This window comes from Oncorhynchus mykiss, chromosome 8 (genome assembly GCF_057628025.1).
Source record: "Oncorhynchus mykiss isolate SJ-2025 chromosome 8, ASM5762802v1, whole genome shotgun sequence".
Taxonomy (NCBI): domain Eukaryota; kingdom Metazoa; phylum Chordata; class Actinopteri; order Salmoniformes; family Salmonidae; genus Oncorhynchus; species Oncorhynchus mykiss.
The window spans coordinates 38,015,291-38,030,914 of record NC_143029.1 but is presented as its reverse complement, the minus strand read 5'-3'; the positions used below and the strand labels follow the sequence as shown (position 1 = coordinate 38,030,914).

Here is a 15,624-nt window from a genome sequence, read left to right as displayed (position 1 = left end):
CCTTCTGTCATCGCTTGTTCTGCATATCTCTCAATCTTCAACAAGCAGGCACGCACGCATGCACACACAAATGGAAGGCTGTCTTTCTTTCTTTCCTGTTTTCATCCAGTATAGGGTACATAGACTCAAAGGATTGTTCTCTGATGTTAAATATTGATAAAGCCTTTTACACTAATGAAGAAATAAATACCACACCAGCCCAGAATACAGCCTTATTACAAATACACAGAGGAACAAATACCACACCAGCAGCCCAGAATACAAGCTTTTTGCAATTACACAGAGGGAAAAAATCTAAGCAATAGCTAAGAGGCCATATTCAATACCCCTGCAGCCCCTGCAGCCAATGCCTAACCAGACAGAACAGCTAAGCTCTTGAGATATTGACAGTCATATTTCAAAAGGCTACATTTTCGGGTGGCAGTGCTTGCGTCATAATTGTCATTGAAATAGAGATTTAGAAAACCATTTCTGTGGATATTAATATTAATAATAGAAGAGAACTTCATGAGAAGGCAGTGGAATGGTAAATATTTTTTTCGACCGGAACAGTCCGCTCTAGAACATTGAACCACCACTCTGGATGTCTGGTTCACCTGATCATTGTCTGACCATCTGATCACGAGACACTCCTGAGAGAACACCGTGTGTGTGTGTGTGTGTGTGTGTGTGTGTGTGTGTGTGTGTGTGTGTGTGTGTGTGTGTGTGTGTGTGTGTGTGTGTGTGTGTGTGTGTGTGTGTGTGTGTGTGTGCGTGCGTGCGTGCGTGTGTGTGCGTGCATGTGTGTGAGAGAGAGACTATTCAGCAGAGCCCCCAGAGCAGAACAGAGCTTTGTGGTGATGCATTATTAATTACCTGCAGCTCAATTCTTTTTTCCTCCTCTTTTATTTATTGATATTCAATTTTGCAAGTTTTTGATTTTATACTGACCATTCTCCTCTCTCTCTTTCCCTCTCCGACCCTCTTTCTTTTTATCTATTTTTCGCTCTCCCCTCCTCTCTCCCCTCCTTTTGGTCAATTGAAAAAAAGGAATCCTTTTGTGTGTGTGTGTGTGTGTGTGTGTGTGTGTGTGTGTGTGTGTATGTGTGTGTCTCATGAGCATTACGTCAGGTAGCGTGCTGCCCCTCTTTGTATTTCTGTTGTGGTTGCGTACCATCTCAAATTTCTTCAAATAAGTAAAAACTAAAATGTCAAGTCTTTTGGACATCTTTGTTTTGTCGATTTTTGGTCTGGCCCTACCAAATCAGGACCAATCATAGAAAAAAACAAGTTTTCATAAGTTTAGACAGTACAGTAAAGTAGAGAAAATGTAGAGTATAGCTCAGTACAGTACGTCAGGTAGCGTGCTGCCCCTCTTTGTATTTCTGTTGTGGTTGCGTACCATCTCAAATTTCTTCAAATAAGTAAAAACTAAAATGTCAAGTCTTTTGGACATCTTTGTTTTGTCGATTTTTGGTCTGGCCCTACCAAATCAGAACCAATCATAGAAAAAAACAAGTTTTCATAAGTTTAGACAGTACAGTAAAGTAGAGAAAATGTAGAGTATAGCTCAGTACAGTACAATAGAGCACAGTGGGGTAATGAAAAGTAAAGTACATGTCAGTACAGTACACTACAGTACAGTAGAGCACAGTATAATGTACTTTGTACCCTACTGTACTCCACTGAATTAAACTAAACTCTACTGTACATTGCTCTACTATACTGTACTCTGCTGAATTAAACTCTACTGTACTGTGCTGTGCTGTATTGTGCTGTTCAAGCTTGTGAAACATAGATGCCTTTTCAACATCCGGATATTAAGTATTCTCAACGTCTTTTCAACATCATTTACCTTTCTGTGTACATTGTTACAATGGGAATGGTTGTCAGATTGACAAGCAACCCCAATATCAATGGGACAACTATCCCATGAGTTATGATACACATACAGGAGCACTTTTATTCACTATATACCAATACCGAATACAAAATATTCCTTGTAATTACACCAAATCACTCCATAGATAATATTGATCAGTATTAATCGACATGGTCGGTAGTAGGGGGTTGGTTACATCAAGATTGGTCAGTCATTGATGTTGGTCTGATGAGTTACTCCACAACCTCATTCAAGCAAACAGTTTGTGTGGTTTTGATTGGTTTGATGTGATTTGATTGGTTTGATTTGCAGTGTTTTGATTAAAGATACATTTTACTTGGTTTTTCTTCCATTTCAGTTTAAATGAAAAGGGCAAAAATACTGGGTACTTGGTGACATTGTTCTGATTACACATAGCTTGTAGTATTGCCCATAAAGACTTCATAGTGTGACATTTTTGATTTTAGGGATAACGTGACTTTTGTTCATTGAGTTGGAATTCCATCACACCGAGAGGAAAAACAGTGCAGAAATTGCCCCTTCCAGCAGCATATTTGTTCAAATTTAACCCTTTCTGAAGTTCAGTCAGTTTTTAATTTCCATTTAGCATCTCTCTGCTCTGCCTACTCACTGACCTTTCATACATACTCAAACAGCCCCGTCTCTACTCTCTTTATTAAACTAGAGTCGCTGATTAAACAACAGCAAAAAGCCGAAGCCTCTCAATCAGTTCTCTTCTCTTTCTCTCGCTCAGACACTGCTTCTCTCAAAAGATAGTGATGTTTGTTAACTCTTTTTTTTGTCCCGATCTGCATTCACTCTGTGCTTGGCACAGTAAAGGAAAAGAGAAGACTGGAAAAGGCAGAAAAGAGAAGTAGGTATCGGCTCTGTGTTTCTTTTATAATGTTGGTGACTTTATTAGTGTGTCTCTTTGTTATAGAGGTGTTGAAATGTATGAAGCCCATTTGTCTGTGGGTTTTCATCCCTGGTGACAGCTCACTCTGTGGTTGAGCTTGTCTGCTCCAGTTCCATCTCCTCCATTTTGTTCCTGCTGACTGTAATAAGACGCTGTGATCCTCTATAGTTCTCTGACTGAGAGACGCCAAACTTTCCTCTTTAATCCCCCCAGTTCATTCAACAGTAGCGTTCTGCTCTGGCAGAGTGAGAGGCCAAATACCTCTACAACCACCACAGTGAGTGTGAGTGTGTGTGTGAGTGTGAGTGTGTGTGTGTGTGTGTGTGTGTGTGTGTGTGTGTGTGTGTGTGTGTGTGTGTGTGTGTGTGTGCGTATGCGTGTGTGCGTGTGTGCGTGTGTGCGTGCGTGTGTGCGTGCGTGCGTTAGAGGTTGGAAACAATTATTTTCCAATTGTTTCGTTCTGAAGAGAACCATTGTTTTTTTGGAGGAGGCTTGACTTGAAACGCTGGCCATCTTTTTATGACATGCATTATTTCAATTAGGCCCACAGAATTATACCTACGGAGGAGCGGCTTCTATGAAGGAACTTTGAATGTCTTTGAACTTCTGAGAGTTGGCTTAACATTGGACCATGCTAACAAGCTGGTGTGTGCGGAGTGGCACTAGAATTGAAATAAAAACACATCTTACCTTTGTGAAACATGATAACTATAGCATGCTTAACTAGCATTGAAAAAGTTAATCCGTTCTTCTCTAGTTAAAATGTTTTTAAAAATCTCTCCCTAAATTCTTAATCACACTTGTAACGTCAGTAGGCTACAGTAGCTTATGTTTTGGGAGGGGTAGGTAGCCTGCACACACTGGAAAAGATTTTCAGCTGGCAGGCAGACACTGGAAGCAGTTGCTGAGTGAAAGAGTGAGGGCTTTGAATAGGCACTTTGTTGCATTTTTTGTGGGAATGGGAAAAAATGCTTGTAACAATAAATAACGTTATTAACCGGTCTCCATGCTTTTAAAATAATGATTCTGTTCCGGAACTGTATAGATCACTTTTGTTCCTGGTTCTGATTCTGTTTCTAAAAATGTTTTGTACTTTTCCCGTTTTCAGTTCTGTTCCCTGAACTGGTTCTAAACTCTGGTGTGTGCTTGCATGCCTGTGTGTGTCTTCGTTTCAGAGTGTACTGTATATGTGCTCCAATGGATCCCTTGCCATGCTTGTCTACACTCATATTATTTGGTCGTCAGTGCACCCCCTCCCTCTTCCCCAACACCACAGCAGCTTGTGCACTGCTGTATATTCGCCTTAGATTCATACTCTCACCTGCCTCTCCCTCCTCTGCCTCCCTGCATGCACACCTGTATTCCTCTTTACCTACCTACTTGGATTCTAGTGCACCTGTGAGCTAGGCTCCTGTTTAACGAAGGAACTCCAAACATGGAATAGAGTGAATGAGGGACAGTTGAATCATATTTTGTTGAGAGACAGAAAGGTAGCTAGTGTTGTCATCCTGAGCTGGGTTTGGACCCCTGGTATTTTTCGTATGGTATGTATGAACCACTTGCTTTTGCTTGTTGATTAGTATGATCTGCATAGCCCTTTCCTCTAGCCAAGGACCAAATGCGCCCTCTGTAGCCTAATGGGTGGAATGTTATTAATATTTTTCATAATTTCGTAATTAATAAATATGTATATTAACGACAAAAGTGTTTCTATGTCAAACAGTTTTGTTATATTTAAGTCTTCTGTGATGTATATAAAGTGTAATATTAGGATGCACACTCTAAATTGAATAGATTTCAATGCTATGTCTGACATGCTACAAGCGTCTTCTTTTTTAAGCCCATAACCATATGTGTGAGGTGTATAGATTTGTTTAAGACTACCAATAATCACTCTGTGTGAGCCTGATTTAGCCCAATGCAGTAAAAGGTTAAATGTTTGTTAATCTGACTGAGGCTGTACAGATGTAGGATCTTAATTTGATCACTCTGTTGTTGCTGAGAATGTTCCTGCACGGCAGGAAATGCAAACTTGTCGTATATTCAAGGTTTACAACACAGGCTTTCTAAAGTTTGTAATTTCCACTTTAAAATGTGAGACTTGATTTTCCCTAACATCAAAATGTATCTACCTCTACAAAAATGGTCCATTAATTATAATCCATATAATAATTCACGTTTTCTTTTGCTGCAGGATTATTTTTCTTCTGTAGCAAGCTCAAATTAAGATCCTACATCTGTATTCAACACCCGGTGGTTGCACTCTAGCGTTGTTTTGAGATGTTATTGATTTTGTGGAACAGTTTTACAAATGTTACATTCTAAAGTCCATTGCATTGTGATTATGTCAATAATAATAGTATGGTAGCTAGGTGAACCAGCCTTGAGTGAACAATTGTTTTTGTAGTCTTACTGTATATTGCTTCTTTCTAAAGGATTTTCCCTTTCCAATTCATCCTCCCAAACCTGTCATGTTGAATATGCTATATTTTCTTGAAAGAACACGATCTTATCTCTTTCCTTTTATGGTTCTTATCGAAAGAGGGTTTGATAGATATCAGTGAATTAATGAAAGGAAGATGGAAAGCAGAAATTGAACTGGAAATTGAAATTGAACTGATCAACTACTCCACTTTAGAATGCTTGAGAAGACAAACAGAAAACCTCCCTTTCATCTTCTATCTGACATGTATCTATATCTGCAGCTAATTGGATGGTCACGCTCATAGTTGTTCATTATTAAGGCCCCTCATTTGTCGGTCTTGGCCTTGGTTATGGTGGTGATATGTGATCCTCTGTAATAACTGTGTGTCGTTATTGGACACCGCTGAGTTCTATAGTGATGGGGGTCGGGGGGTGAAGAGACTGTCTTGTCCATGTCATGTTCATCTCTGCTAAATGTTTCTCTCCTGATGGTGCAATGAGTTATGTTGGTTTAGGGCAGGGTAGGCAACCCTCATCCTGGAGTGCCACAAGCACTTCATGTTTTTGATAGATCTGTCCTGGAAGAGCAGGTACACTATATATACAAAAGTATGTGGGCATCTCTTCAAATTTGTGGATTCGGCTATTTCAGCCACACCCATTGCTGGCCGGTGTATAAAATCGAGCACACAGCCATCGCCTTACTAAGGAGCTCAGTGACTTTCAACGTGGAACCGTCATAGGATGCCACCTTTCCAACAAGTCAGTTCATCACATTTCTGCCCTGCTAAAGCTGCACCGGTCAACTGTAAGTGCTATTGTGAAGTGGAAACGACTAGGAGTAACAACGGAACAGCCGCGAAGTGGTAGGCCACACATGCTCACAGAATGTGGCCGCCAAGTGCTGAAGCATGTGACGTGTAAAAATCGTCCTCGGTTGCAAAACTCACTACCGAGTTCCAAACTGCCTCTGGAAGCAACGTCACCACAAGTAATGTTCATCGGGAGCTTCGTGAAATGGGTTCCCATGGCCGAGCAGCCGCACACAAGCCTAAGATCACCATCCGTAATGCCAAGCGTCGGCTGGAGTGGTGTAAAGCTCGCTGCCATTGGACTCTTGAGCAGTGGAAACGCGTTCTCACACACTCTGGGTTTGATGGATGCCAGAAGAACACTACCTGCCCCAATGCATAGTGCCAACTGTAAAGTTTGATGGAGGATGAATAATGGTCTGGGGCTGTTTTTCATGATTCATGCTAGGCCCCTTAGTTCCAGTGAAGAGAGATCTTAACGCTAAAGCATACAATAACATTCTAGACGATTCTGTGCTTCCAATTTTGTGGCAACAGTTTGGGGAAGGCCCTTTTCTGTTTCAACATGACAATACCCCGTGCGCAAAGCGAGGCCCATACAGAAATGGTTTGTTGAGATCGGTGTGGAAGAACTTGACTGACCTGCACAGAGCCCTGACCTCAGCCCCAATCAAACACCTTTGGGATGAATTGGAACGCCGACTGCGTGATAGGCCTAATCGCCCAACATCAGTGCCCGACCTCACTAATGCTCTTGTTGTGGCTTAATGGAAGCAAGTCACTGCAGCAATGTTTCAACATCTAGTGGAAAGCCTACTCAGAAGAGTGGAGGCCGTTATTGCAGGAAGGGGGGGACCAACTCCATGTTAATGCCCATGACTTTGTAATGAGATGTTCGATGAGCAAGTGTCCACATACATTTTGGTCATGTAGTGTATGTTGAATTTAGGCAATCACTGAACTGATCAATTAGCTTAGTTGGTCTAGTGTGGTGCCTCGTTGGAACAAAATCCTGCAGTAACTGTGGCACCCCAGGAACAGGGTTGCCCACCCCTGGTGTATGTTTTAGTTAGGTACTGTAGTTTTTCATAATGTACTGCTGAAGCACATTTCTTGTTCAATGAGGTCCTCCTCAGATAAATATAAAGGTCCCTACATGAGAGTTTAACAAAGTCCTCTGAATGTCACAATAATGAGAATAGTTCATGAATTTGGGGAGCTTGACTTTGTCATTATCCCCAAAGAGGTAGGTCTTCCAAAATATTTGACCTGATTTCACTGTGTAAGTGTTCAGTAGTTCATTTGTTTATTTTACTTCCTCCTCTTCTCTTCCTCCCTCAGAGCGGGGAAGGGGGTATTCTCAGCCATGAAGCTCGGCAAGACCAAGAGCTCCAAGGATGACCACAAGAAAGGTAGGCTTTTACTAATCAGCTGCCCATCGAGACTTTGATAAATTGAATCAGGTGTGTTAGAGCAGAGATAGAGAGAGAGACCTGTAGCTCTCCAGGAAGAGGGTTGGCCTCCCCTGGCATATAGTAACATAGGTTATTGTGATGGCGCCCCCAAGATGAGCCAGCCATCTTGGACATGGAGGATCTGAACAGGAAGGCCATGCGTCTGGGAGGGGTGGGGGGTCTGGACCCAGACTGCATCTCCCTGGCCTCCGTCACTGCCGTCACCACCAATGTCTCCAACAAGAGGTCTGTGTACTTATTTATGTACTTACTTATTGTACATCTGTTACTGCAACGATCCATTGCCCTTTATAACACTCTTATTCATGTTTATAACCCATACTGCAGTACTAGTTGAGTAAATTAGCAAACTGCAGGCTACACTTCATTAGGAAAAGCTCTGATTTGTGTGCCTTGACTCTCTCAGATCAAAGCCTGATATCAAGATGGAGCCTAGTTCTGGGAGGCCTGTGGATTACCAGGTGAGATGAGGGAAAGAATCCACCCCAATCCCCGCCCCCCCCCCAAAAAAAAATATTTTAAAAACAAAAACATGTTTTATTGTCACATACACCAAATAGGTGCAGTGAAATGTGTTGTTTTACAGGGTTAGCCATGTTAGTACGGCACCTCTCGAGCAAATGAAGTGCCTTGCTCAAGGGCACATTGACAGATTTTTCATCTCACGATGAAAAATCCAGCGACCTTTCTGTTACTGGCCCAACACTCTAACCGCTAGGCTACTTGCCACTCTAAACATATTTTGTTTTGCAGGTTCAGCCATAGTAATAGGCGCACCCAATTTTTTTTTTTTAAACTGTTAAGTTCCAAAATTAGGACATTTATTTAAATCATGGTATGTTCTAATTCATTTCTAGGCAATAACAAACATATTGTTAAATTAACATGGTACAATGTCATTGTTTGTACAGGTGGCTATCCCAAACCTGACTCCTAAACGTGATGTTTGAAAATAAAGCAATTCATGATTATTTTTTACCTAACACTATTATTTCAATATAACACCCTTCTTTGTCTACACCCATTCAGCATTGTTTACACCCTCTTAAGCCTTATCCCCACCCATCTCTTTAAGGGTTGGTCCGTGCGTTCTGTACGAACTTGCCAGCTACTTCCAGAAGATCTAAGAGAGAGAGAGAGAGAGAGAGAGAGAGAGAACAGCTCACTGAACATTACTTGTCCTATCACGCACACGCACACTGGACGCTCTGGCCAATAAGTAGAGTTGTTCCGAAAGTTCTGACCTCACAACTACAGTCAAGCACCCAAGCTACCTTGCTAACATTGGCTAGCTACTTCCAGAAACATATTCAAAGGGTGTTGAGTGTTCAAAAATGCATCAGTTATTCTGCACTTTGGCACACTGAGACGGGAGTATTTTGTTAAGAAATGTAACTAGATAGCTAGCTAGGTAAACAATGAATCCCGACGCATGACGCAACGTTAGTTAGCGAGCCAGCCAGCTAACATTAGCTAGCTAACAGTACACTTTAACTTGAAATTAAATTACAGTACATTGCCAAAATTAGAGTGGAGTATTTTGTTAAGTCATGTAGCTAGCTAGCTAAACAATGGACCATAATCACAACTCATGACGTTACTGTTGTATTGTACTGTGTTCTACTTAAGTGATAATGCCAGAGAAGCCTGTGTTTGGAGGATATATTGGCACCGGCTTCGAAGGCATTATCACTTTTATACAACGGGTTACCAACATATTCAAATAATTATTGGTCGTTAGTTCTATCGGTTCCGTTCCTAGAGACGCGACCCAGTTGTTCAGTCTTTTTGTTCAGCATTGTAGCGACTTGCACAGACAGCGGTGTGTTATGTGGTAGGCTATTAGTGGGTTGTGTTGTACTTACCAGTGTTCGCGGGGTCCGACATGCCAATCAACCAGCTATGTGCCAATCACGTGGATGCCTGGAATGTTCTGATGCCGGGCATCCTGGTGGTTGGTGGAGTGGCGTGGAGGGGGGTTTGGCAGGGGGATGGAGCATTGGAAGTTAAGACCAGGTTTAGCCATTGTTCTCTCTCTACGTCTGGGCTTCACAAGAGAAGGTTACGGTTGGCTTGTGGGGTATCTTTCATTTATTTGGCGTGGGCTATGGCCAAACAGTAGCTTGTGTGAAGTTGGGTTTATAAACCGTCAATTGTCAACCCTCTGTCTGGACAATTGTTCGTTTATGATCTAGTCAGGTCGTTACAGTATCTTTGGATGTGACCCAGTCGTTCGTTCTAAATGTTCCATTGTCATACTGGCTGGCAACATTCTTATCCCTTGCTTTATAGCTAGCCAGCAACGGATAACTTACAGTCACGTCAAAAAGTGCAGCCAAAATAACAGCAAAGTAGCTGCATTTGCATTTGTTTAAGCTGCATTTATTTGGAGACATTCATAACAATGAGCTAATGAGGCACAATTAGCCTAGCATAGAAAATGTGCTTACTCATCAGGACACTTTTGTTCAGAGGAGCTAGCCAACAACACAGCTAACACAAACCCTTCAAACTGACACTAGAAAGACTACAAACTAGCTGCACTTTGTTTCATTTAACCTTTCTTCAATTTACATTTCATTGTATATATCCATAGAAGTTACGACTGGCTTAGAAACGCTCCCTGCCTGTCTGTCTTGTCCCGACTCCCGACACATTCATTACTATAGGACAGCTGGAAATCAAATTTAAATATTGAAACAATGTTGCAAATGTTGGAGAGACAGACAGCAAGGTTGATACAAATCTCTGCTGTTGAAAACAAAATGATAGTCTAAAGGAAATGTGAGATAAGGTCTAGATGCTTTTTATAGTGGAGATCAAGTTTATAAATTGCTTGGCTGGGCTGATGAGACAGTGGATTGCGCAGTCAAATGGAACAGAGTAAATAGGCATTTTAATGTCATAGATTTAGCCGGTGGTAACCTTTGGAATAGACACCGGCTGGAATGCAGTTTTAACCAATCTGCATTCATGATTAGACCTACCCATTATATAATGTACTGTACTGTGCTCTACTGTACTGTACCCTACTCTACTGTACTATTCTGTGCGGTACTGTACTCAAGTTTACTCTACTTGAGTTCCTTACAATTTGAGAAAGGGCCCATGGACCAATGTCCTGTTGTAAATCTTGGTCTTTGCTCCTGATCCCTACACTACTTACATGGTTTGAGTCACTTTGGTCAACTCTTGAGCTCAACTCGGGATAACCGGTACCACGCAAGTGGCTCACTTTTTAGCCAGGTAAATGTATATGGCAATGAATCATTCAGAACTAACCTGCAGGCTAACTCAGGGCTAATTGAGTGTCTGAGCCATTGAGGACCAATAAAATCACATTCCCTCCCTCTCACAAAGATTGCACCATCATCCCCTTAATTTGGGGAAGATGACTGATGTCTTGGAAATTCTAAAGAGAGACTGTAGATTCTTCAAACAACAACCTTTATTGTAAGATTAGCAAAAAATGGAGCAATCAACAATCACTCATAGTTCATAGTTAAATGCCCAATGAACAGAGTTGTCTCTCAGCTTTTATAGAAAGTCCAACCTCTTTGTTTATGTGGCAGTTAGCAGATGTGTGCAAACAGGGATGGGGAACATGGTTTATGAAAGGCTTTTAGCTTTTTCCTGCAAGTTTCCACACAGAGAAGTTCCAGCAGATAGTACAAACGGGATGTCACATATTGCGGTCGCACCCGGCTCTTATCTGTACGCCCAGACTTATGACTAAGTCACACAAGACAAGCCTGCATCAGCAAAAAAACACTAGCATATAGCAATGGACAATTCTCTAAGTAAAAATAGTATAGTATGTCTAATTTTGTCATTTTTTGTGACATTTCCTCCCTTTTGAGACTAAGTCTCAACCTAATGGAAAGTTACTTACAAACATTTTCATTAATCAGGCATTAAAAACAAAGAGAGTCACACACTCCATATGTATTACCACCCAGTATTTTATTGGGTAAAAAAATGCCAATGTTTCTGCAGCACTGTGCCTTCAAATTACTGGGTGGTTTTATATATGGAGTGTGCGACTTTCTTTGTTTTATAGCTTAAAGTGTATTCCCTGCTAATCAGCACCTCTACACTAAATCATTTTCCCTTGTTGTGCGCCAGTTGATGCTTTTCATCAAACAAGCATTAACCTCTCTGATCTCCCAAACCCGGATCCGGTATCGTGACTACAGCCTCAAGCTCATTACCATAACGCAACGTTAACTATTCATGAAAATCGCAAATGAAATGAAATAAATAAGCCATCTCTCAAGCTTAGCCTTTTGTAAACAACACTGTCATCTCAGATTTTCAAAATATGCTTCTCAACCATAGGAAAACAATAATCTGTGTAAAAGTAGCTAGCTAGCGTAGCATTTAGCATTAGCGTTAGCATCCAGCACGCAACATTTCAACAAAAACATAAAAGCCTTCAAATAAAATCATTTACCTTTGAAGAACTTCTGATGTTTTCAATGAGGATACTCTCAGTTAGATAGCAGATGCTCAGTTTTTCCAAAAAGATTCTTTGTGTATTAGAAATAGCTCCGTTTTTATACATCACATTTGGCTACCAAAAAAAAACGAAAATTCAGTCCTCAAAACGCGAACTTTTTTCCAAATTAACTCCATAATATCGACTGAAAACATGGCAAACGTTGTTTAGAATCAATCATCAAGGTGTTTTTCACATATCTCTTCATTGATATATCGTTCTTGGACGCATGGTTTCTCCCCTATATCAAATGGAAAAGTACAAGCAGCTGGCAATTGCGCACCGAATTCCACGCAGGACACCAGGCGGACACTTGGAAAATGTAGTCTCTTATGGTCAATCTTCCAATGATATGCCTACAAATACGTCACAATGCTGCTAAGACCTTGGGGGAACGACAGAAAGTGTAGGCTCATTCCTTGCGCAATCACAGCCATATAAGGAGACAATGGAAAACAGAGCTTCAGAAATTCTGCTAATTTCCTGGTTGACGCATCATCTTGGTTTCGCCTGTAGAATGAGTTCTGGGGCACTTACAGACAATATCTTTACAGATTCTGAAACTTCAGAGTGTTTTCTTTCAAAAACTGTCAAGAATATGCATAGTCGAGCATCTTTTCGTGACAAAATATCGCGCTTAAAACGGGAACGTTTTTTATCCAAAAATGAAATAGCGCCCCTAGAGATCTAACAGGTTAACATGATTTGGAAAGTGGGAAAAGGAAAGACTTCCTTACACTTAGTACATTACAATTGTAAATTACCTCAGTCATTGAGTTTCAAACCTTCACATAGTGCAGTTCATTCTCAGAAGAGGACAGGAACATATGAATTAAACATCAGTACACGCTTCATCACCACACACAAGGAAAATCAATTAATTTATACCCTCACCCTAGGGTATGATTGTACAGCAATGGTCACCTATCATTTGGCGCACTCGGCAGGAGATGTGATGCTACTACTACAGTGAACTTAGCCTCCGGTTACAAATACATTTGCACATAAATCATTCCATCTAACCCATAACACATTAGTCCCTACCATGATTCCACTTACAGTACCAGTCTAAAGTTTGGACACACCTACTCAGTCCAGGGTTTGTCTTTATTTTGACAATTTTCTACATTGTATAATAATAGTGAAGACATCAAAACTTTAAAAAAACACATACTAAATCTTGTAGTAACCAAAAAGATTTTATCAAATCAAAATATATTTCATATTTGAGATTCTTCAAAGTAGCCACCCTTTTTCTTGATGACAGCTTTGCACACTCTTGGCATTCTCTCATCCAGCTTCATGAGGTATGCATGAACCTGGAATGCATGTCAATTAACAGGTGTGCCTTGTTAAAAGTTCATATGTGGAATTTCTTTCCTTCTCAATGCGTTTGAGCCAATCAGTTGTGTAGGTAGGGGTGGTATACAGAAGAGAGCCGTATTTGGTAAAAGACCAAGCTCAAATAAGCAAAGAGAAATGACAGTCCATCATTACTTTAAGACATGAATGTCAGTCAATCTGGAAAATTTCAAGAACTTGAAAGTTTCAAGTGCAGTCGCAAAAACATCAAGTGATAAGATAAAACTGTCTCTCACGAGGACGGCCACAGTAAAGGAAGACCCAGAGTTTCCTCTGCTGCAGAGGGTAAGTTCATTAGAGTTACCAGCCTCAGAAATTGCAGCCCAAATACATATCACAGAGTTCAAGTAACAGACACATCTCAACATCAACTGTTAAGAGGAGACTGCGTGAATCAGGCCTTCATGGTTTAATTGCTGCAAATAAACCACTACTAAAGGACACCAATAAAAGTAAGAGACTTGCTTGGGCCAAGAAACACGAGCAATGGACATTAGACTGATGGAAATGTGTCCTTTAGTTCCAACCACCATGCCTTTGTGAGATGCAGAGTAGGTGAGTGGATGATCTCTGCGTGTGTGATTCCCACCATGAAGCATGGAGGAGGAGGTGTGATGGTGTGGAGGTGCTTTGCCTGTGACGCTGTCAGTGATTTATTTTTTAATTCAAGGCACATTTAACCAGCATGGCAACCACAGCATTCTGCAGTGATACGCCATCCCATCTGGTTTGCGCTTAGTCCCACTATCTTTTGTTTTTCAACAGAACAATGACCCAACACATCTCCAGACTGTGTAAGGGCAACTTGACCAAGAAGGATAGTGATGGAGCGCTGCATCAGATGACCTGGCCTCCACAATCACCCGACCTCAAACCATTTCAGATGGTTTGGGATGAGTTGGACCGTAGAGTGAAGGAAAAGCAGCCAACAAGTGATCAACATATGTGGAAACTCCTTCAAGACTGTTGGAAAGGCATTCCAGGTGAAGCTGGTTGAAAGAATGCCAAGAGTGCGCAAAGCTGTCATCGAGGCAAAGGGTGGCTACTTTTTTGGTTACTACATGATTCCATATGTGTTCTTTTGTAATGTTGATGTCTTCACTGTTGTTCTAAAATGTAGAAAATAGTAAAAAATTGACAAAAACCCTTGAATGAGTAGGTGTGTCCAAACGTTTGACTGGTACTGAACAGTGCCTTGCGAAAGTATTCGGCCCCCTTGAACTTTGCGACCTTTTGCCACATTTCAGGCTTCAAACATAAAGATATAAAACTGTATTTTTTTGTGAAGAATCAACAACAAGTGGGACACAATCATGAAGTGGAACGACATTTATTGGATATTTCAAACTTTTTTAACAAATCAAAAACTGAAAAATTGGGCGTGCAAAATTATTCAGCCCCTTTACTTTCAGTGCAGCAAACTCTCTCCAGAAGTTCAGTGAGGATCTCTGAATTATCCAATGTTGACCTAAATGACTAATGATGATAAATACAATCCACTTGTGTGTAATCAAGTCTCCGTATAAATGCACCTGCACTGTGATAGTCTCAGAGGTCCGTTAAAAGCGCAGAGAGCATCATGAAGAACAAGGAACACACCAGGCAGGTCCGAGATACTGTTGTGAAGAAGTTTAAAGCCGGATTTGGATACAAAAAGATTTCCCAAGCTTTAAACATCCCAAGGAGCACTGTGCAAGCGATAATATTGAAATGGAAGGAGTATCAGACCACTGCAAATCTACAAAGACCTGGCCGTCCCTCTAAACTTTCAGCTCATACAAGGAGAAGACTGATCAGAGATGCAGCCAAGAGGCCCATGATCACTCTGGATGAACTGCAGAGATCTACAGCTGAGGTGGGAGACTCTGTCCATAGGACAACAATCAGTCGTATATTGCACAAATCTGGCCTTTATGGAAGAGTGGCAAGAAGAAAGCCATTTCTTAAAGATATCCATAAAAAGTTTTTTTAAAAGTTTGCCACAAGCCACCTGGGAGACACACCAAACATGTGGAAGAAGGTGCTCTGGTCAGATGAAACCAAAATTGAACTTTTTGGCAACAATGCAAAACGTTATGTTTGGCGTAAAAGCAACACAGCTCATCACCCTGAACACACCATCCCCACTGTCAAACATGGTGGTGGCAGCATCATGGTTTGGGCCTGCTTTTCTTCAGCAGGAACAGGGAAGATGGTTAAAATTGATGAGAAGATGGATGGAGCCAAATACAGGACCATTCTGGAAGAAAACCTGATGGAGTCTGCAAAAGACCTGA

General features: G+C 41.2%; 1 protein-coding gene across 6 annotated transcripts in view; it reads left to right on the top strand.

The window, feature by feature from the left end:
• The window catches only part of LOC110530908 (otoferlin), a 165,143-nt gene that overhangs the window by 104,878 nt on the left and 44,641 nt on the right, over nt 1-15,624 (top strand). For all 6 annotated transcript variants that reach the window (XM_090243387.1, XM_090243390.1, XM_036985434.2 and 3 more), the window contains exons 6-8: nt 7,355-7,425; nt 7,581-7,713; nt 7,895-7,949. In XM_090243387.1, the coding sequence (XP_090099513.1) occupies nt 7,355-7,425; nt 7,581-7,713; nt 7,895-7,949 (259 nt within the window). The remainder of the gene's footprint in view (nt 1-7,354; nt 7,426-7,580; nt 7,714-7,894; nt 7,950-15,624) is intronic.